Below are 21479 nucleotides of genomic sequence, written 5' to 3' on the forward strand. Positions count from 1 at the left end.
TAGTAACTCCCCATTTCCTCCTACCCACTGTCCCTGACCATCACCATTCTACTTTCTGTCTTTATGAATTTGAGACCCTAGATACCTCATATGTAAGTGAAATCATACAGTGTTGGTTTTTCTGTTGCTGCCTTATTTCACATAGCCTAATGTTCTGAAGGTTCATTCATATTGTAACAAATGTCAGAACTTTGTTTTTAAGGCTAAAATTCCATTATGAGTGTATACCACATTTTGTTTATCCATTTATCATTTATTGGTTAGTTGTGTGGCTTCCACATTTTAGATATTGTGAACAATGCTGCTATGAATGTGGGTGTATAAATAAATCTTTGAGACCCTGCATTCAATTATTTTAGGTACGTACCCATAGATGGAATTTCTGGATCGTATGGTAACTCCACTTCTATTTGTGCAGAACTGTCATGCAGCTTTCCACAGTAGCTGTACCAATTGAAATTCTCAACGACAGATCACAGGGTTCTAATTATTCTACATCCCTGCAAACACTTGTTGTTTTCTGTTTGTTTGTTTGTTTTAATGGGAATCATTCTAATGCGTATGAGGCGCACTACGTCACTATAGTTTACGGCATCATCTTCTTTCATCCTATTGTTGGGGCTAAGTCACAGTCAGTTTTCTTCATCAGATATTACATGAGCTATAAAGATCAAAAATCCAGTTAGCTTCTTCCACTTCATTTAGACTCACCCACCATTTTCAGTGAAATTATATTCTCTATTAGAAAAAGAAAAAGACAGTTCATTTGTCTTCACCTTTATTGAAATACAAAATGTTAAGCATGCAATCTGTACTAGTAAAGGTGTTTCTTGAAGTTAATAAAGGAGGGCTGGGCTGCTTGTGGTTTCCTGCTGGGGAGAGAAAGAACAGAAGGTCAAGATGGTTACCCCTTGCTGCCTTCATCCCATCCCTCATCATGATTCTTATTCCATCCTCTTCCATTTGCTCTTGACACTTCCCTTGACTTCCATCTGTGACCTGTTAATCTTTTCACTAAAATGTGATCTTTGTAACACCTAAGTAAAATTATGTTACTTCTCTTTTCTAAAGCACTAGAAAGGCTTCTTGTCTCAGTGAGACAGTAATTTTTAAAGGTTTACCATGTGATAACCAAGAACCATGAGATCTGGCTTCCCACTGCTTCTCCTAATTTGTCTGTGCCCTTTTCCCCACTCATGTTCTCTTTTGCTCACACTGTCTCATTGCAGTTCTTTAAACATGTTTAGTGCATTGCTATCCCAGGGCATTTGCACTGGCTGTATTCTGTGCTGGGACACTTTTGCTGCATAAGAACCATATGGTTCACTTTCCAACTCTGTCCATTCTTTGTTCTCATTTCATTATTTCAAGGAAGGCTTTCCTGAGTGAAATATCTATAGGAGTACAGCATCCATCATTTTGTGTGTTCCTTTATCTTCATTTATTTTTCCTCTTAGCCTTTTATTTTATTTTATTTTTTGTGTTTTGGCTTGTGATATATTTACCTATTTGTGTATTCAGAGAATGTTTCTCCTCACTAGTATATAAACTTTCTGAGTGTAAGGAATCTATCTACTTTGTTAATTGGCATACTCCAAGCATCTAGAACAGAACCTGGTGCAAGGTTAATGTTGCAAATGTTAGTCGAACAAACAACTCAATGTCCAAATATAGCCCCATTGGATGGATTAGGCACTGAAAGCTGTTATGCTGAAATGATGCAATATTGTGACTGGAGTATAGTGTCAGAAACCAAGAGTAAAAGATTATGTGGCAAATATTGGAAGTATTGAGATAACCTTTACACAGTTGAGTATAGAATATAATTTTAATTATGTATCTGAGATGGAGATTAATAATAGGATTATGATATAGTGTTAAATGAAGATGCTATGAGTGAAGAATGTAGTCATTTGGTCCAGATTGAATGTACCCAATCTATAACATTTTTATCAAAAGAACAAAAATAAAAGTATATCTATTAACACGAGAGCTTGAAGGAACTTCTGGAAAGGGTTGAGGGTCTGAAAACAGTCTCTCAGTGATTTGTGATCTGCATTATGAGAACATTCTGAGAACGAGAGACTGGATCAACACAAACTCTACACTGTAGGGTTTATTTTCTACTGTCTGGTAAGGGTACCTGAACACCAGTAATGTGGTATTTGCTGTGATATCCTCACTCAGAAAATCAAAGTACTGCTTTCTGCAGTTAGTGCCTCTGTTTTCTCATTTTTGTTCAGATTGATGCAATGTTTGGTAACTCAGTATGTGTTTGTGTCTGTGTGTGTCTGTGTGTGTGTGTGTGTGTGTGTGTGTAAGAAAAGGAGAGAAAAAGGTAGAGTATGAGATGTAAATGAATATAAATAGTAATGGATGCAGGAGTATGTTTCTATTTTAATAAGTGCTACCCTGGGTTTTTTATTATCTCATTCAGCCTTGGTTTTCCTTACGTCCTTGATTGATTGATTGCCTGATTAATTATAGAGTTGGGGGAACCCAAATGCAAAAAAATCGAATAAAAGATAACAGATAGTCACCAGACTACATCAACAAAGTACACTAATTTGGCCGTCCAAGTACTCAACTGTCATTGGTCATCGGAACTCACCTCCAATATCACACTTTCATTTATTTCATACACCACCAACAACTCTCAATACTTAACCATTTTCAATTGCCAGGAAAGAGGTAGAAATATCTTGTCATGGACACTCGTTCTATGGTGGGCATTTGGACTGTTGCCTCCGGACTTTGAAATGCTTGCTGTACCTGAAAAAGAAAGTAGGCTATAGATGAGATACGACTCTTTTCAACACTCAGAAAGCATCTTCCACCATGAACCAGGAAAGTCCTGCAATGAAGAGAGTTTGCAGGTTTCATAGGATCAAACCCATGGGTATTCTGTCTTCTCAACATTGTACACTACCTCTTAGAATTGACACTCCATGTCAGACTGTAACCTTTACATGAAGATAAATACCTCATGTCTAATCCAAAGCCTTTCAACATTCATTTCCTCTGTTTTCCATTTCTGACCTACAGATCAGACAATCAGTTATCCCTTGGAAATTGTTCATGAGACCAGGATAGGGAATGGCTCTATACTTTCAACTCCCACCAAGACTGATTCCTCCACTGAATGAGAATTAAGTCTCATTACCTTAACTTTGAGACTTGAACACTGAACAACTTTCATTTCCCACCAAGCTGATCTTGTAGTCTTTTGGATGAACCAATTGATGAGATGCTGAGATGCTACTTACCCTAAATCCAGAATTTTTAGCTCTTTTTTCTAAGAATACCCTTGAAAGTACAATGTCTAATTCCTAATTATCCTTAAAAAATTATCTTCTTAGGTCTCCATTCACAGAAACTCTGTCTCAATTTATGCTGCAATCTTCTCATACTCCTTCTTTTTTATTTTTTTATTTTTTTATTTTTTGAGACAGGGTCTCATTCTGTCACCTGAGCTGGAGTGCAGTGGCATGATCTCCACTCACTGCAACCTTGTTTTCTGTTGCTAAAGCAATCCTCTCACCTCAGCTCCCAAATAGCTGGGATTACAGGCACCCGCCATCACACCCACCAAAATTTTGTATTTTATGTAGAGACGGGGTATCTCCATGTTGCCCAGGCTGGTCTCAAATTCCTGGACTCAAGCAATTGGCCCTCTTCGGCCTCCCAAACTGCTGGGATTGCAGGTATGAGCCGCAGCGCCAGTCCCGGATGGCTTTCTTCTTTAAACGCCAGAATAAAGGTGTATTCTTCTTTTCCCACAGGAGTCATACTGTTCTCTACAGGTTTTACTTTATAAACAACCACACTATACTGTGTTAATACCAATCCTGTTTTCTCTTTAAAAAATAGAATATATTTAGATTAAATAGAATAGATCTCTGTTTATTCATTTATGCATCTATTTATTCAAAGATTAATTGAATATTTACTGTATGCCAGGTTTGTTGGGGTGCTGAGCAAATCCCCATCATCCTGAAGTTTGCATGTTAGAAAGTAAATACGGGTAAAATAACAAACAGACAAATACATAAACTATTAATATATGCTGAGTGCAGGAAGGTAAGATCTATGGAGAAAAATAACATAGGAAGAAGTGGGAATAAGGAATGTCCCAAATTGGGCAAGGAGGAGCAAGCCTTTCCTTCTGCAATTCTCCATTGAAAGATCGACTTCTTTATTCCCTCTCACATTCCTTTATGGATCGTATCACAGTCTGTAAACACTTATTTGTTGATTAACCCACATTTTCAGTATCTGTATCTCCCACGAAAATGTGAGTCCTAGATAGGCTGACGGCATGCATGCCTCATGTACCCCTCTCTCACCAGGATGGACCCAGTGACCTAGCAGACCACTCAGTTTTTATTCATTTCATAAATGAAGTAATAAAAATTATTTCAAAATATTTTTCATTCTCTAAAACTTAAGAACTTATAGCCTAATAACGTAAAGATTATGTTTGACATTATTTTGTTTTACTTTGATCTCCTGGAACTGTTTTTCCCTAAAGCATATTTTAAACACTTGAATGACAGAAACTAGGTATCTCTGAACCTTCACTTGACTGACAAAGATTGTAATTGCGAAGTGAAAGGTGAATCATGACAAATTCTTCTTGAACAAATGGGTGAATGACTAGAAAAGAAAGAGACACTTACCTTCCAAAATACTTCCTCTAGGTGGCAGCGCCAGGAATATCTCTGGAAGCATGCGATGAGTTGTGTGATGAAAATGGAGCCCCTTGTGCTGTCTCTCCTGGACACGTTATCTATGATGATACAGATGGATATGCCTTGGGCTATGACCTTCACTATGTTTTTGTTTACATTTTTGTTTTGAGGATTTTTTTTTAATAAAAGCATAGCTTGGGAATTATCTTTACAGATTTGGACGACATGTTTACAACCTTACATTTAACCACTTTCCACATAAAGTCAACAGAAAACCTAGCAACAGTTGATCAAAAGGTGCAGTTTGTAAGCATTGCAAGAGATTGCGTAGTGATTGTATTTTGATTCTTGGGACTGACTTTCTACTACAAACATTGTGTTTATTCTCTTGGCTTTTATAGGGGCCTGAGAAATAACTGGAATTATCCCACTTTACAGAGGAAGGAATAGAGGCTCCAAAAGATGAAGAAACTCCCTCATATTACCACAGTGAGTAAGCAACAAAAAATGGCCATTAGGCTCCCAAGTTGTTTGCAGATTATGCCATGCTGTCTTTCACCATATAATAAACAAAATAGATGAACACACACCAAGTTTCAGTGATAGAAGATGAAAAAAGTGATGAAAATCTACTGTACAGGATGGTGCCAATAGTAACCAATACTATATTGTAAACTTAAAATATGCTAAGAGGGTAGATTTTATGTTAAGTGTTATTTTCACATGCACTCGTGGAATTATAATAATAAACAGAGAAGTGGAAGGATCTTTTGGAGGAGAGAGATATATTTGTGGCACAGATTGTGGTGACGATTTCAGGAGTGCATACTTATCTGTAACTCATTAAGTTGTATACATTATATATGTACCATTATATATGTCAATCATACCTCAGTGAACTGGTTTTAAAAAATAAGACTTAAAAATATACAAATTAAAAATGGTTAAATGTATACTCCTGAAGATAATTACCTAGAAGTGAAATACTAACCAGTGTTCCCCAAGATTAGACCTAATGAGTCCCACCGTATCATCTTCTACTTGTTTTAAAGGGTATCCACAGTTCTAGTAGGGCATGCAATGGCATTGCTCATTGTGGAATCAGATGGGAAATATGGAGAATAAGACTTGAAATTGATCATTTGACAGAGGGAAGCCATTCCTGGAATCCATGAACACACTACACAAAACATTAAATGGGTTTGATAAATAACAGAATCCATCATTTATGTTTAAATGGTGTGTGGCGAATGGGATTCCTTATGTTGTGTTGCTTTAATATTTGGTATGCCTTTGGCTTTAAATTGTAACACTTTTAAGAAAAGTACAATTTTTAAAAACATGGGTGTGGGAGGGGGAAGGAATCTGTTTTCACATCACATCTAAGATCATGTAAAATATGGGAGAGCACACAACATTCCCTCGGATCATTGTTTCTTAGGGATTCTTGATTTGGTAGAATCATTCAAAGATAGCCTCAGGCCCACAGATCACTTAATACCACCAAAAGACGCATACGTGAGGTTGAAGAGCAGAAAACAATGAAGTCCTTCTCTAGTATGTCTTGCAAACTGCATCCTCCAGGTTCTTAGGTGACTGTGAAGACATAACTTCCAAAGATGCTGGACAGTCTCTGACCCACTGTTCCCCATGGTTTGCTGCAGAGACAACAATTTTCTACACACTACTGTGCCTCCTACAGTATGGCTATCAGAATCCCCTTGTTCTTTTTCAATGTTCTTTCTAACTAGTTTCATACACATAGACCCATACACATACAAACACACAGACACACACACACACACACACACACACACACACACATACATAGCACTTTGTTTTCTCTCAAGTGTCATTCAACAGTGTGCCTGGTGATAATGAAATCATCTTGTAGTTACCAGTTTTTAGAAAAATTATTTCTGTTTTCTCTTTCATTTGAAAAATAGCTCCCAAGAGCTATGAATCAATTGGTCTCAAAATCCTGGCTTCAAGTGTTCCTTCAGCCTTGGCCTCCCAAAGTGTTCAGATTATAGGCATGACGTTCTGTGCCCAGCCAGCCTTGAGGCAATTGAAAGTCTGGAGCAAAGTGAAACTGCAGTAATCTAAAGCTCTCTGACCTCTTTAATAATTTCTCCCTCAATAATTATAAGAAAAAGCATGCTGCTTTTACATAATGGCCCCAGTTTCAAATGCCATTCTTCTCAAATCACATAATGTCAAAATGTCTGTAAAACTTTTACAAATCAAGCTATCATGAAAATTATTTCATTCTGAAGTTTGAGTATTTCTGTTTAACTTTGATTTAGGGATTCTGATAACATCCTTCACCACTTACCATGGATAAAACTGTACAGAAATTTCTCTGCTGATGAGACAATTTCTTGTTATACCAGACACTCAGGTAGAGTTTCTTTAGAATTCAATGTACTTTATTTACACTGGGTGGGGTCTAAGACCGTTGCCCCTAAATATAAACCAAACATCACAATCCTCTGCATACACCTTCATAACTGTTAGATGTTCAGTCCCAGCACTCACCACCTCTGCAGTCCTGGACAATGATGACCTTGGGTTTGTCTTTAGACTGAGGCAGATGCGGTTGTTGAATATCTGGAAGATGGTGTCATAAAGCAGCACATCTGGGTTTGCCTCATCATGTTCAGTTCCACACATTCCCCCCAGGATGCCATGAGACATGAGCACCAAGAACGTGCTGTCGGAGGACTTGTGCTCTGGTCAGGCAGCAAATGCCCACAGCAATGACCTCATGTTCTGGAAAAGAGCAATGTCTAACTTCAGTCGGAGAAGCATCACAATTAATGGGACCTCCTAGATTTACCATGAGCGAAACAAGAAACATATGTAACATCCGGGTCATGGTGCTTCACATAGTGCTTACTCAGTGATGACAGCTGTTTTATGGTTTCATATTTCCTTCTTAATGGGGCTATGGGTTGCCATTTTCTTCTCTGGCTGACACACTGTCTTCTTTATATATTGTATATTTTTATATGTTACTCATTTCCCTTTTTCTTTTCCATCTCAATCTTTCTCCTTACCTACCAAGAGTCATGTGTTATAAATGCATCACACCGCTTTCTTTGTAAAACCCATCCCAGTTTGCTTAGAATCAAATCAAACTTCTGGTCTGACCATACTCCACCTGCATACTATGTCCCTTCTCCTCCAAACTTGTGTCATACTGATCTTCTCTTTGTGCTTCTCATGTGCCAGTTTCATTTTCAGCTCAGCTCTTTCACAGGTAGCTTCTCGTCTCTGCAAGGTTGTCTCCTTCTGGTAGTCCAGTCCAACGTCTGTGTTATCTCCCCACGGAGGCTTTTTCAGCCAACCCAAGAACATTGCTCCTTACCCTACAATTCTCTGTCATGTTTCCTTTTTCTTTTTTCTTACTCTTGGCTTTCTTGTCACTCTTATGTAGACACACATATATGCACACCTGTTCTCTGAAGCTGTCCGTTTTGCTTATAACTTCACTGTTTCTCTCTACTGTAACCTAGATGGATGCCGACTGGGAACTTCCTGTCTCATTTACAGACCTACTCCCAATGGTAGGAATAGCTTTGGTCACCAATTTAGGACTCCATATTTGTTTTAAGACTGTACTCCTGTTTAACACTTATTACTATATAATTTTATGGAGAATCTTGGGTCTGCATCCCAATCACCAGACTTTGAAACTCAATCAGAAATGTGAAAACTCGTGCCAATCATATTTTGTCTAGTTTTATGGAGTAGAGGACATTTGGAGCAAAAAAGAGACATAAATTTACCAATCTAATGCTTTCATTTTTTGCATAACACACACACACACACACACGGTAGCAGAGGTTGTTAAACTTTGTTGAGCTTCTATAAAGCTAACTAGTTATTAGAAGGATGCGTGTTCAATATGTATGAGTTTGGGGTGGCTGAGGGGTTGTTACCCTGGCTGTCAGATTCTCTTCTACACCCACACTGTAACCCGGATCCTCAAGCAGCTTCTTCATCTCCATGATGTCAAAGTCAGCCCCATTTCTTGGAGGCAGATGGTCAAACTCTTTATTGCATATGATGAGAACCAGGCGTATGCGGTCCTTTCTCTCCTTTATTGGATAGATCTGCAGGAGGTGGAGATGCAGTGAATTTAATTTATTCAGGTTTCTTTTCTACCCCCTTATGCCTATCAATGTTGCTTTTTTAAGTCTTCATGCAGCTGCTCTCTGCTCTAACTTGTATCAAAAGACATTGACTTCTTGTTTCTCAAGAACCCAGAGAAAGACAACGACATATCTGGAATGGTTATTCAGTACTCTAGAGGAAACTAAAATAATGGCTACCCCTTTTCTCATCCCTTTTTTTCTACACCTATGCAAATCTTCCCTAGTATTTAAGATTCAGGTCAAATTTCATTAAAATCAAGAGATGTGGTCATTGGCTCCAGTAAAAAATGAATATAGCAAAGGTCTTTGCCTTTGGAAGCATAGTTATTTTGATACCATTTTTAACACATCAACTTGTAATGTTTTTCAAGCTTTAATTATATTTTCAAGTATCCTTCATGTCTGGACTTTTCAACTAGAGTGCAAACAATTACTACTCAGCTATATTATCTTATAAACATTTTTATTCCATGGCTAAAGTTACAATTGTCATAAATTCCAAATGATTACAAAAATAAATACTTGAGCCATAGGAAAACCAATTCTCTTTCAACCCATGATAAAATGATCTACATCATGGGTTGAGAGAGAATTGGTGTCTGTGTGAAGTCACATAATCTTTTCCTCGCTGAAAACATTCATGAAAATGTTACTGCCATCCCCACCCCCAATCATTTAGTGCTGTAAGAAATGGTGCACTTAATGAAAGCAACGATTTATCTTCTTTTTTTCTGTTTCATGCAGACAGTATAACACCTCTTCAGCTCTTTCTTTACATAGTCTCAGGAGTTATTCATGAGGGCAAAGCTTGAGGGCATCTGTAAATTCTCTTGTCTCAGGTGGTCCAACCTCCATATTCGAATGAGGTGGAGAATATTACATAATATAAGTTGTGATTTCTGCTTCTGTGACCCAATTTATCACCTAAGAAGATCAAGAGAGAAGATGTCCTGGGAAGAAGATTTCGTCACATGTAGGGGTTATAGTTATATCTCATATCTAGGAGATATTCTATATCGGGAGAGGCATTGTTACTGGAAAAGAGAGAAAAGCAGATCCACCCAAAAATGCAATCATGGATTCTGATCATTCTGGGAAAAATATTTCGACAATGTTGGTGTTAAATTTGGCCTTTCCTTATACAGTCAAAAGAATTTGATTTTTCCAAATGTTTTACTCTAGGATAAAGGTTTTACTTATTTATTCATGTGGACTTTCTATTGTGTCTGTGCAAGAGTATACTGAGTAAGTAGTTGTCAGAGCGCTATCTACTACAAATTTAATGTGTGTTCAATTTCCAATACTCAATTTTTTACTACCACATTTAAAAAGGAAAACTAAACAAATAAAGTTAATTTTTATAACATATTTATTTAATATAACATATAGAAAGTATTATTTCAATATGTTTTGTTAGCCACAAGCCAAGTGCTTAATAGCTACATGTTGTGAGTGGCTACCATACAGGATGGACAGCATTCCGTTTTGGCTTAATAGTCCCCTCCTAACCCCCACTACACCTGCCGATCCATATATCTACCAATCCAAAGAATATTGAACCTTGTACATTCCAGGAATTATATTTTCAACAACCTTACTCTAATTTTTTAATGATTCTAAAAGAAATGAACTTCTATTATCCCTGTGCGAATTGTAAAGCCAACTTTTTAGTGGAAAAATGCTGCCTTGTAACCATAATGGTGTGTCCAAAAAGTTACCTAATATAAACTAACTTAATAAAAGGTTATATGTCCCACCCACTTATTATAAATAAAAAATGAATGCATATAATGCAATATAAATCATCATTATTGTTATTATTATTTGCAAGTCACTGTACCAATGATTTTATAAATGTTAATATAGTAGACCCTCACAATCAGCCATTGGGATGATTATTACATTCCCTATAGTATATTTATTATTTATGTTATTATATATTATATATTGTATTATTATGATATATAATATTTTATCAATAATATATTATTATAACATATCACATTATATCTAATACATATTATATATTTATATATTATATTTAACTTAACAATTTTCTTTATATAACATATTAGGATTTAACTCTTTTTTTTTCACCATATTCTATATTGTTAAACATGACATGGCTTCAGTTGAAATAATTAATATATTTGAGCCTCCATCATGCCCAGTGCATTACGGAAATTTCACCAAAAAATGCATTTGCAATGTATATTAACTTATCTTACATGGAAATGGGAAGGTAGTAAGTAATTTATTCAAATAACATGAAAAGAACAAAGAATATATAGTACATGTGGAACAAGAATTGTAATATAGGGGTTGAGAATCCAGAGCTCCCATTCTTAATTCATCAAGCTACATTGCCTGACTGTTGGTGAAGAGCTTCTTAAGAGAATGCAGACAAGATATTCAAGGGGCTCAGAAAAGATTAATACATTCCAACAGGTAAGATCACAAAGGCTTCTTGGAAGAGGTAGCAAAAATATTGGTTTTGCAATATCACGTACAGATGTTGGAACAAAATATGAAGATTTGCAAACAGCAAGCAGATTAGTTGTGGAATATCCAATCTGCCTGAGTTCTGGGTTTCTGTTCTATTTATTTGTGTGCTCAGTAAACTAATATAGTGTTGATTGAAAGAATGATATGTGAAGAAATATGATAATTAAAAATATGGAAGAGTTTACAGCACAACAAATGCCACATGTAGCAAACACACAGCTAACATCATACTCAAAGGTGAAAAGCTGAAAATCTTTTCTCCAACATCAGGAAGAAGACAAAGATACTCATGTTAACCACTTCTATTCATCATAGTACTGCTAGTCCTAGCCAAAGCAATTCGACAGCAAAAAGAAATAAAAGGCATCAAAATGGGAAAGGAAGAGGTTTAATTCTGCCTGTTTAAAAAGAAATGGTTTTATATAGAGAAAACCTTAAAGGCTCCACCAAAATTTTTTAGAACAAATAAACAAATTCAGTAAAATTGAAGAATACAAAATCAACATATAAAAATCTGTAGTGTTTCTATATAACAATAAACTATCTTTAAAAAATATAAGAACTTCCATTTAAAATAGCTACAAAAATAATTAGAAATACATTTAACAACGTGGGTGAAAAACATGTGCACTTAAAAATATAAAACTCGAAACTTATCAACATAGTGAGACTCTGTCTCTACAAAAGAATTTTAAAAATTGGCTGGGCATGGTAGTAGGTGTCTATAGTCCTTGCTACTTGGAAGTCTGATGTGGGAGGATTGCTTAAGCCCAGGAGTTTGAGGTTACAGTGAGCTGTAATTGTGACACTGCACTCTAGCCTTGGCTACAGAAAAATACCCTGTCTCAAAATTAACAACAATAACAAAAACCCCAAAACTATAAAACATTGATAGAAGAAATTGAAGAAGACACAAATAAATAGATATTTTGAGTTGATGTACTGCAAAAATTACCATTATTAACAAGTCCCTAATACCCAAAGAAATCTAAATATATAATGCAATCCCTATCAAAATTACAGTGGCACTTGTTATAAAAATAAAAACAAATCCTAAAATTTATATGAAATCACAAAAAACCCTGAATAGACAAAGCAATTTTGAGTAAAGGGAAGAAAGCTGCAGACATCAACTACCTGACTTAAAAAAAAATATATATATATATATATATATGTGTGTGTGTGTGTGTGTGTGTATATATATATATATATATATATATAGTACAAAGCTACAGTAAGTAAAATAGCACAAGAGTGGCATAGAAACAGACATAGACAGCAATGGAACAGGACAGCAAGCCCAAAAATAAACCCAATTATTTACATTCATTTAGGCTTTTCTACAAAGGTTTCATAAACACACAGGAAAGGACAAACTCTTCAATAAATGGTATTGGGAAAATTGGATAACCACATACAAAAGAATGATATTGGATGCTTATGTCTCACCACACACAAAAATAAACTCAAAATGGGTTAGCTATATAAAGAATTGAAACTATTAGAAGAAAACAGGAGAATAGCTTCATGACGTTAGTCTAGACAATGATTTCTGGATATGATGCAGAAGTACAGGAAGCAAAAGCTAAAATACACAAATGAAATTAAATTACCTCAAACTAAAAAAAGGTTTTTTGTTTTGTTTTGTTTTGTTTTTTGTTTTTTTGATACAGTGTCTTGCTCTGTCACCCAGGCTGGAGTGCAGTAGCACAGTCTCGGCTCACTGCAACCTCCATGTCCAGGGTTCAAGCGATTCTCTTGACTCAGCCTCTGAAGCATATGAGACTACAGGCGCCTGCCACCTTGCCTGGCTAATTTTTGTATTTTTAGTAGAGACGGGGTTTCACCATGTTGGCCAGGCTAGTCTTGAACCTCAGATGATCCGCCGGCCTCAGCCTCCCAAAGTGCTGGGATTACAGGTGTGAGCCACTGTGTCCGGCCCAAACTAAAAAGCTTTTACACAGCCAAAGAAACATCAAAAGATTAAAGAGATATCAACAGAATTGGGAAGTTATTTGCAAACCATGCATCTGATAAGGAGTTAATATGGAAAATATAAGGAACACAAACAATTAATAGAAAACAAACTGGTTTAAAAATAAAGGACCAGAAGAGCCATTTTTCAGAAGAAGATATAGAAACAGTATATATATGAAAAATGATCAGCTTCTGTAATCACCAGGAAAATTGAAACCACAATGTGATATCACTTCACACCTTTTAGAATGGCTACTATCAAAAAGACAAAAGATAACAAATGTTGGAGAGGTTATGGATAAAATAAACTCTTATACACTGTTGGTAAAATGCAATTTAGCATGGTCATTATGGAAAACTATATGGAGACTCCTCAGGAAGTTAAAAATAGAGCTAAACATATGATCCAGCAATCCCACTATTAAGCAGGTATTAAAAAAATGGAAATCCGTGTTTCAAAGAGATATCTGAACTTCTATTTTCATTGCAGCATTATTCACAATAGCCAAGATACAAAATCAATCTAAGTGTCTGTAGATGGATGAACAGATAAAGAAAATGTGGTTTATATACACAATGCAACACTATTCAGCTTTTAAAAGGAACTAAATCCTATCATTTCTGACAGTATTGATGCACATGAAGGACATTATGTTAAGTGAAATAAGCCAGACCAGGCACCAAAAGACAAACACCACATGATCTCACTCGAATGTAGAATCTAAAAAAGTTAAGCTTGTAAAAGCAGAAGGTAGAATGGTGGGTACCAGGGGAGGGTAGGGAGTTTGGGAGATGTAGGTAAAATTAAACAAAATTTCAATTAGATAGGAAGAATAAGTTAAAGAGATATATTGTGCAACAGGGTGACTATAGTTAATAACAATGTATTGTATTCTTGAAAATTATTTAAGAGAGTAAAATTTAAGTGTTCTAATCACAAAAAGATAAGCATATGAGATAATCCATATGCTGATTAGATGAATTCAGGCATTCCAGAACATATACATACTGCAAAACATTATGTTGTACATGGAAAATATATATACTCTTCATTTGTCAAAAACATAAAGAACTTATAATTTTTTAAAAATGTGGTCTGAGATCCTCATTTTATAATCTATACATTCTCATGCCATCAATTATAAGTTTAAAATAATAAATAAATCACTCTCAAATTTATAGATTGGACCTAGATGTAGATCTCGCTATTGAAACCCATACATGTGATAGACAATAGGACGTCTCTTAACTATATCCCACAACCTCATTCAACTCAACTTTTACAGATGAGCTGCTCATTTATTCATTTCCAGCATTCATTCCCTTTTCCATTTACTGGTAAATGCATATACTCCAACTACAAGAAAGCAGCAAATCCTGCTGATATTAAACCTCTTCAGCCTTCCTTATGCCTTATTTCCAGTCTCAATTCACATTGCATTGATTTTATTTGCTAAACATTTTCAGATTCTGACCACTTCCCTGAATTCGAATTGTTCATTACTTCTATCCGGGCCAACATCCTTTCTTTCTTAATAAATAAGTTGATAAGAACCTTGTAAACTAACTGATTGTCCTTTCTATTCTATTCTTCACAATGAAGAGTGTTCCAATATCTATATTTGACCATGAAACCTCTCAGCTCATTCTAATCTAGGCCTACTCATTCACCCTCATCTTCTGATACTGTTCTGACCTTGTGCCTTACATTCAAAACACTCTGCCCTTCATTTAATTTCTAGAAAGCCTCTACATAGGGATCTCTGTATTTCTAGACCCCACCTTCTCATTCCTTCTTGTTTGTCTACTGCTGTCTGTGTATCCTTCAAGTCTCAGATTAGACAGCACTTTTTTCATGGAATCCTGTCTGATTTTGTGAGGAGAGACAGTGTCAGAGTCACATGCCCACAGGGCATGTTGCTTCTCCTTAGGGTAGCATATCTTTTTCCGTTTATTTGTGATTCCCAGCCTACTTATCAGTATTCACTACTAGATTTTATGCTCTGTGAGGACAGGGACCATGATCTATGCCTGTGCTAATTTTGGCGTTCGAGGGATATTTATTAATTATATTCTAAATCACCAGTCAAGCGAATGTAGGAACAAATGAAAAAAAAAATTAGGTGTGGCTCAACCCTTGTGGAATACTGTTTTCTATTAACAGCAAACCAGGTAAGTTCGATTACATTTAACAGACAAAAAGTGCACATTGGAAGTTTCAAGCAGAAGGAAGGCATATTCATTCTCCTATTCATTCAGGATTATTTAAGGAGCAGCAGCTCTTGAAACTGCTAGTATTGGGAGTACCATTTTGGAAACATGCTTACAGTCAAGAGGAAAAATAGACATGCAAATAAGTATAATGAAACACCTTTTAAGAATTTAAATATTGAGCAGATGCTCAAGAAAAGCATAAGCAAAGTGTGTCTCAGGTAGACGACAGCTGTCCAGATGAGGGATGGCTTGGCACTGAGACCTGAAGAACTGGTAGGAATTTGCCCCTTGGACAACTGGAGGCTGGTCTCCTGTCAAGGAGCAGTGTGAGAAGAAGCAAAAAGGCTTGAGGGTGTCTGATGTAACCAGAAAGTTAGGAGAGCTTGGCTTTAGAAGGAATAGAAGTGTGCATCTGAGACTGAAGTGGCAGTGATCAGAGACAGGGCAGGTATTTGAAGACATTTTCACAAACTCAGCATCACCCCACAACCTCAGCGGATATTTTCAGAAAATTAGAGTAATGGCAGAGTTTGAGAGTCATGCCAACCTGAGATCACTCCTCTCAACTGACTTTTGACCTAAAGCATGCTCTGAAGGCATTCTCTCAGAATCCCCTTCAACTATGATATGGCAATAATAGCACAACTGTATTGCTTGGTTTAAAATATTAAATCAGAGAGACTGAATGAAATAGCTGTCATATGGTAAGTATTTTTTAAAGAAACCATTATTATATGTATTTTTTTGTTATTGTAATAATCACTGAATTAAAGCTGCAGTGATAGTAAAAATGGAGAGAATCAATTAGAGGAAAAAACTCACCAGCACCACAGTTTTGATTCCAGGCAGTGATGTAATGCTTAAACACTTTAAAGGATACTCTTCCTCAGAAGTTTTAGTTAACAATAGCTGACTAAAGTTGGTTGTTTATAATTATCAACCCACAACTTGTTTTTGACTACTGGCTTTGAATTTCTACTGTCTATTTTTTAATGCCTTGATTCAAATCCAGTGACCTGTAACATCAGCCTGCTTGGCCGAAGAGGTAGCCATGTTTATGAATTTGACTAACTGATGCCTAGCCAAATACTTTATTAGTTTCATGAAGAAAACAAGTGAAGAAAACCATCAACCTCTATATTTTGGGAGCTTAAGTTAAATATTGTGAGGTGAGACATAAACCCCAGAGAGAATTATACTACAGGGAGAATCAAAGGAGAAACTAAACTCAACGACAAGGAAGTAGGAGTGAAGTAAATACAGTAATTGTTTTATGAAGCTGAAATCATACTTTACAGGGATTAGTGGAAAAAATTGGATACACATATTTCAAAAGGTAGAAAAACTTGACTGAAAAATCATATTTTTAAAGACACAATAGGGAGCAACCATATGTTCCTGAGCAAAAAGAATTACATTAGTAGATCACTAGCAGGTAAGCAGAGACAGGTGACTAACTGATTGACTTTCCTAATAATACTAATCTGCAGAAAAACCTATTCCAGATCAGCTTTATAGGAATTATCTGCAGATATACAGAAATTAATAAATGTCTGCAGGCTATTTAAGATTGATCTATTCAGGGTAAGGAAATGGGTAGTCATCTAATTTTTTTTATGTGACTACACATTACTGCGATATAAGGTTTAGAATCCACTGATCTAGTCCCATTTATTTTTCAGTGAGGAGAATGAAGCCAAAGAAGCGATATGACCTGCTGGAATACTATCTGTCTAAATAGCTCATGACTCTATCCCTTAGGCTTTTTCAGCTTCTATGTATAAGACAGGAGACCTGAAAGTTGTGTGCAGGAAGAATTGGAAGGTTAAGTCCTGGAGAGAGGGAGATCAATTAACAACAAAACAAAATAAAACAACTGTGATAGCAACCAATGAAATATTGCAGTAAAGTAGTCAGTACAAGGACTAAAGAGAAAGGGAGAAAAATGGAATAACTTTAAACAGACCAAGAATGTAATTCATATTAAGAGATGGCAAAGAGGGAGATGACAACTCAGAAGCTCTCATATCTGATTCTGGGAGAAAGGTTTATAATCTGGGCAATAATTTGGAAACAATAGAAAACAGAGAAAATTTTAGAGTGCATTTGGAAACTTCTAGAATTTTCTCACACAAATAATAACTTCCTCTGCTTTCCTCACCCTCCCTTTGATTACCAGAAGCTGAAAGCAGGGAATTAACTTCTTTCTAGCTAGAAGACATCTGGAGAACATATTCTCTCCTTCAGTGTCTAATACTAGCTCCTGTGATTCAAACTACACACAACCAGTAAGAAAAAAGATTCAGCATGCACTCTGTTGGCCCATTTCCTGTTTTGTGTTCATTACACAGCAATAAATAAAGTGTTTTCTAAGATCCCAGTCCCAAACTCCTATTCAGAAGAGGACTCACCTGCCATAGATAACAGCCTCCGTCCTTTCTTACAACACTGAAAAAAGGCTCAGACTGAAAAATGAAAGTAAACTGTGTATGTACTTATTGCAAAGAATGGAAATATGTAATCACAGATTGAGAGACTGCTGCTCAGAAATTCTAGGCTCATTGTCAAGAAATTCCTTGTCATCAGCAAATTGGCATCCAAGTACTGGACTCTAGTTTCTTCCTGTGGGAAGAAACAAAGAATGGAAACGACCAACATTGTTATGTGCGTTGACACTTCAGCCTGTTTTTTTCCCTCCTTTTCCTTTTCCTGCTCTGTGGTCCCCACACCTTCTTCTATCCATCTGTCTCCTCTTTTTGATCGCTCAGTTTTTGTTTCTCTAATCACATAAAAACACAAATTCTGAAGGAGTTTAATCTAACAAGCCTCCTTTTATTTCCTCATAAGAATTAACCAGATAGTTTGTATTTCCTGTTTAAACTGTGTTATTGGATCCTGACGGTGCCTTCGCATTTCTGTCTCATTGTTGTCTTAACCTTTGGTGGAAATAGTGCTGAAGAAACTCTCTTCTCTACTCCATGGCATGCTTTCCTTTAGCTACGTAATATGGCCATAATATTAAATTTTTACCAAAAGTGAAAGTTTACCTCTGCTTTTTGATATTCCCTGAACAAAGGCTGATTGTAGAAGCAGTCTCAGGCTGTAGTACAATTAATGTGTGATTGTACAAAAGAGATATGCCCAGAAGAATAGTTAGTACAAGGAGAAAGTAAAAGACAGTGAGGTGTTGAACTTTGAAAGTTTTCAAGAGGTCAGAAATTCATCTTACCTTTTTTGAGTTTAGGATTAGAAGAGGCTCATGATTACAACCCAACTGGTTGTTCTTACAGTCCTTCAAAATCTTCACGGCACTGAGTGACTGATTTGACACTAAACTCTTTTTCCTTGCACAATGCAGGTTATGCAGGTGCATAATTTTGCATTCAGTGCACTGTAGTGTTTCTTCATAGTTGTATGTTCTGTCTGCTAATACTTTTATGTTTGTTGACTGTCATACCTTCTTAAGGAGACTGTGAGCTATTAGGAATGAAAGGTTGAATCAAAATTTACTTTGTATTTCTCAATTCCCTTAGCTAAAGGTACAAATATGCAGATCTTGTTCATGGATTTTTCAGTAGTAAGCTCGGGGATTTGGGAAAAAAGATCCCCTTTGCACACCATGCTGTCACTGTCATAACTGCCTTTCTTCTCCCCATCTCTCCTGCTAAGTTCTAAATTCTTTGAAGTCGGGTACCTGCTGTCATTTATATCTGTGTTCCTAAAGGAGAAAGCCCAGAAAATGGTTTATTAAAGAAAAAAAATGGTGCTATTAGCCAGTTCAGGTCTTATGAATCAAGTCTAAAGACTCTAAATCCATAACCTCTTCTACATTCAGCTCCTGTTTTTTCAATGGGGTGAAAAACAACAACAAAAACATAGGACACGCTTTCGTTTTTATATCAGACTTAATGGAATGCTTAAGTAAATGTTTTTTTTTTTTAACAGACATGACTCTAAAAACAGGTGCACAATGAGGGAATTCCTGACTTCCTATGAGAAAAAAAATAAACATTTAAGAAAAGGTCCCACTAAAAGATATGCAAGTTATAAAGTCACACCACCAGTGGTAATATACACACTCTGAAAAGGAAAGTGTCCACGCTGTGTGTAAATATTCCCCTGCTGAAATTAGAAATAACTAAAAGTGAGCATTCATAATCTTATGGTCACCTCAAAAATAATCAACTGACCCACAGAAAGAGGGCACTAAGAACAGAACTTTGAGAGAAGAGCAATGTACACTGCACTGATCAGAACGAAAATATTCCTTCAGTATTCACTGTTTATTATATTACAGGTACAGTACTGCTATTCCAAAATGCTGAGAACAAAAAGTGTTTTGGATTTCAGAACTTTCTGAATTTTGGAATATCCACATTATAATTACCAGGTGATCATCCCAAATCCAAAAACCTAAAATCTGAAATTCTTCAATAAGCATTTTCTTTTTTTTAAAGAGGAAAATGTTATTTATTGTTATTATTATTATTATACTTTAAGTTCTAGGGTACATGTGCACAACGTGCAGGCTTGATATACAGGTATATATGTGCCATGTTGGTTTGCTGCACCCATGAAGTCTTCATTTACATTAGGTATTTCTCCTAATGCTATCCCTCCCCCAGCCCTCCACCTCCTGACAGGCCCCAGAGTGTGATGTTCCCTGCTCTGTGTGCAAGTGTTCTCATTGTTCAGTTGCCACCTGTAAGTGAGAACATACAGTGTTTGGTTTTCTGTCCTTGTGATAGTTTGCTCAGAATGATGGTTTCCAGCTTAATCCATGTCCCTGCAAAGGCCACAAACCCATCATTTTTTATGGCTGCATAGTATTCCATGGTGTATATGTGCCTCATTTTCTTAATCCAGTCTATCATTGATGGACATTTGGGTTGGTTCCAAGTCTTTGCTATTGTGAATAGTGCCACAATAAACATACGTGTACATGTGTCTTTACAGTAACATGATATATAATCCTTTGGGTATACACCTGGTAAGGGGATTGCTGAGTCAAATGGTATTTCTAGTTCTAGATCCTTGAGGAATCGCCACACTGTCTTCCACAATGGTTGAACTAATTTACACTCCCACCAACAGCGTAAAAATGTTCCTATTTCTCCACATACTCTCCAGCATCTGTTGTTTCCTGACGTTTTAATGATCACAATTCTAATTGGTGTGAGATGGTATCTCAAAGGGGTTTTGATTTGCATTTCTCTGATGATCAGTGATGATAAGCATTTTATGTTGTGTCTGTTGGCTGCAATAAACGGCTTCTTTTGAGAAGTGTCTGCTCATATCTTTAGCCCACTTTTTGATGGTTTTTTTTTTTCCTTGTTAATTTGTTTGAGTTCTTTGTAGATTCTGGATATTAGCCCTTTGTCAGATGGGTAGATTGCAAAAATTTTCTCCCATTCTATAGGTTGCCTGTTTACTCTGATGGCAGTTTATTTTGCCATGCAGAAGCTCTTTAGTTTAATTAGATCCCATTTGTCTATTTCGGCTTTCATTGCTATTGCTTTTGGTGTTTTAGTCATGAAGTCCTTGCCCTTGACTATGTCCTGAATGGTATTGCCTAGGTTTTCTTTTAGGGTTTTTATGGTTTTAGGACTAACATTAAATCTTTAATCCATCTTGAATTAATTTTTGTATAAGGTGTAAGGAAGAGATCCAGTTTCATTTTTCTACATATGGCTAGCCAGTTTTCCCAGCACCATTTATTAAATAGGGAATCCTTTCCCCATTTCTTGTTTCTGTCAGGTTTGTCAAAGATCAGATGGTTATAGATGTGTGGTATTATTTCTGAGGGCTCTGTTCCGTTCCATCGGTGTATATATCTGTTTTGATACCAGAACCGTGCTGTTTTGGTTACTGTAGCCTTGTAGGACAGTTTGAAATCAGGTAGTGTGATGCCTCCAGCTTTGTTCTTTTTGCT

The 21479-nt window shown here is 36.3% G+C and overlaps 1 protein-coding gene and 1 long non-coding RNA gene across 2 annotated transcripts in view; one reads left to right on the plus strand and one right to left on the minus strand.

The window, feature by feature from the left end:
- Positions 1–21479, plus strand: part of LOC129525581 (uncharacterized) — a 529016-nt gene that overhangs the window by 485164 nt on the left and 22373 nt on the right. Inside the window, exon 3 of the long non-coding RNA XR_010129190.1 lies at positions 5093–5180. This is a non-coding gene — a long non-coding RNA (uncharacterized lncRNA). The remainder of the gene's footprint in view (positions 1–5092; positions 5181–21479) is intronic.
- LOC101139012 (caspase-4) lies at positions 2001–9706 on the minus strand. Its single transcript, XM_063693491.1, is given in 8 exon segments — positions 2001–2772; positions 4680–4789; positions 6210–6248; positions 6251–6349; positions 7230–7274; positions 7277–7463; positions 8636–8809; positions 9608–9706. Coding segments are annotated over 8 exon segments (852 nt in total). The 3' UTR covers positions 2001–2673.

The sequence above is a fragment of the Gorilla gorilla genome, chromosome 9, assembly GCF_029281585.2.
Source record: "Gorilla gorilla gorilla isolate KB3781 chromosome 9, NHGRI_mGorGor1-v2.1_pri, whole genome shotgun sequence".
In the NCBI taxonomy this organism is placed as follows: Eukaryota; Metazoa; Chordata; class Mammalia; order Primates; family Hominidae; genus Gorilla; species Gorilla gorilla.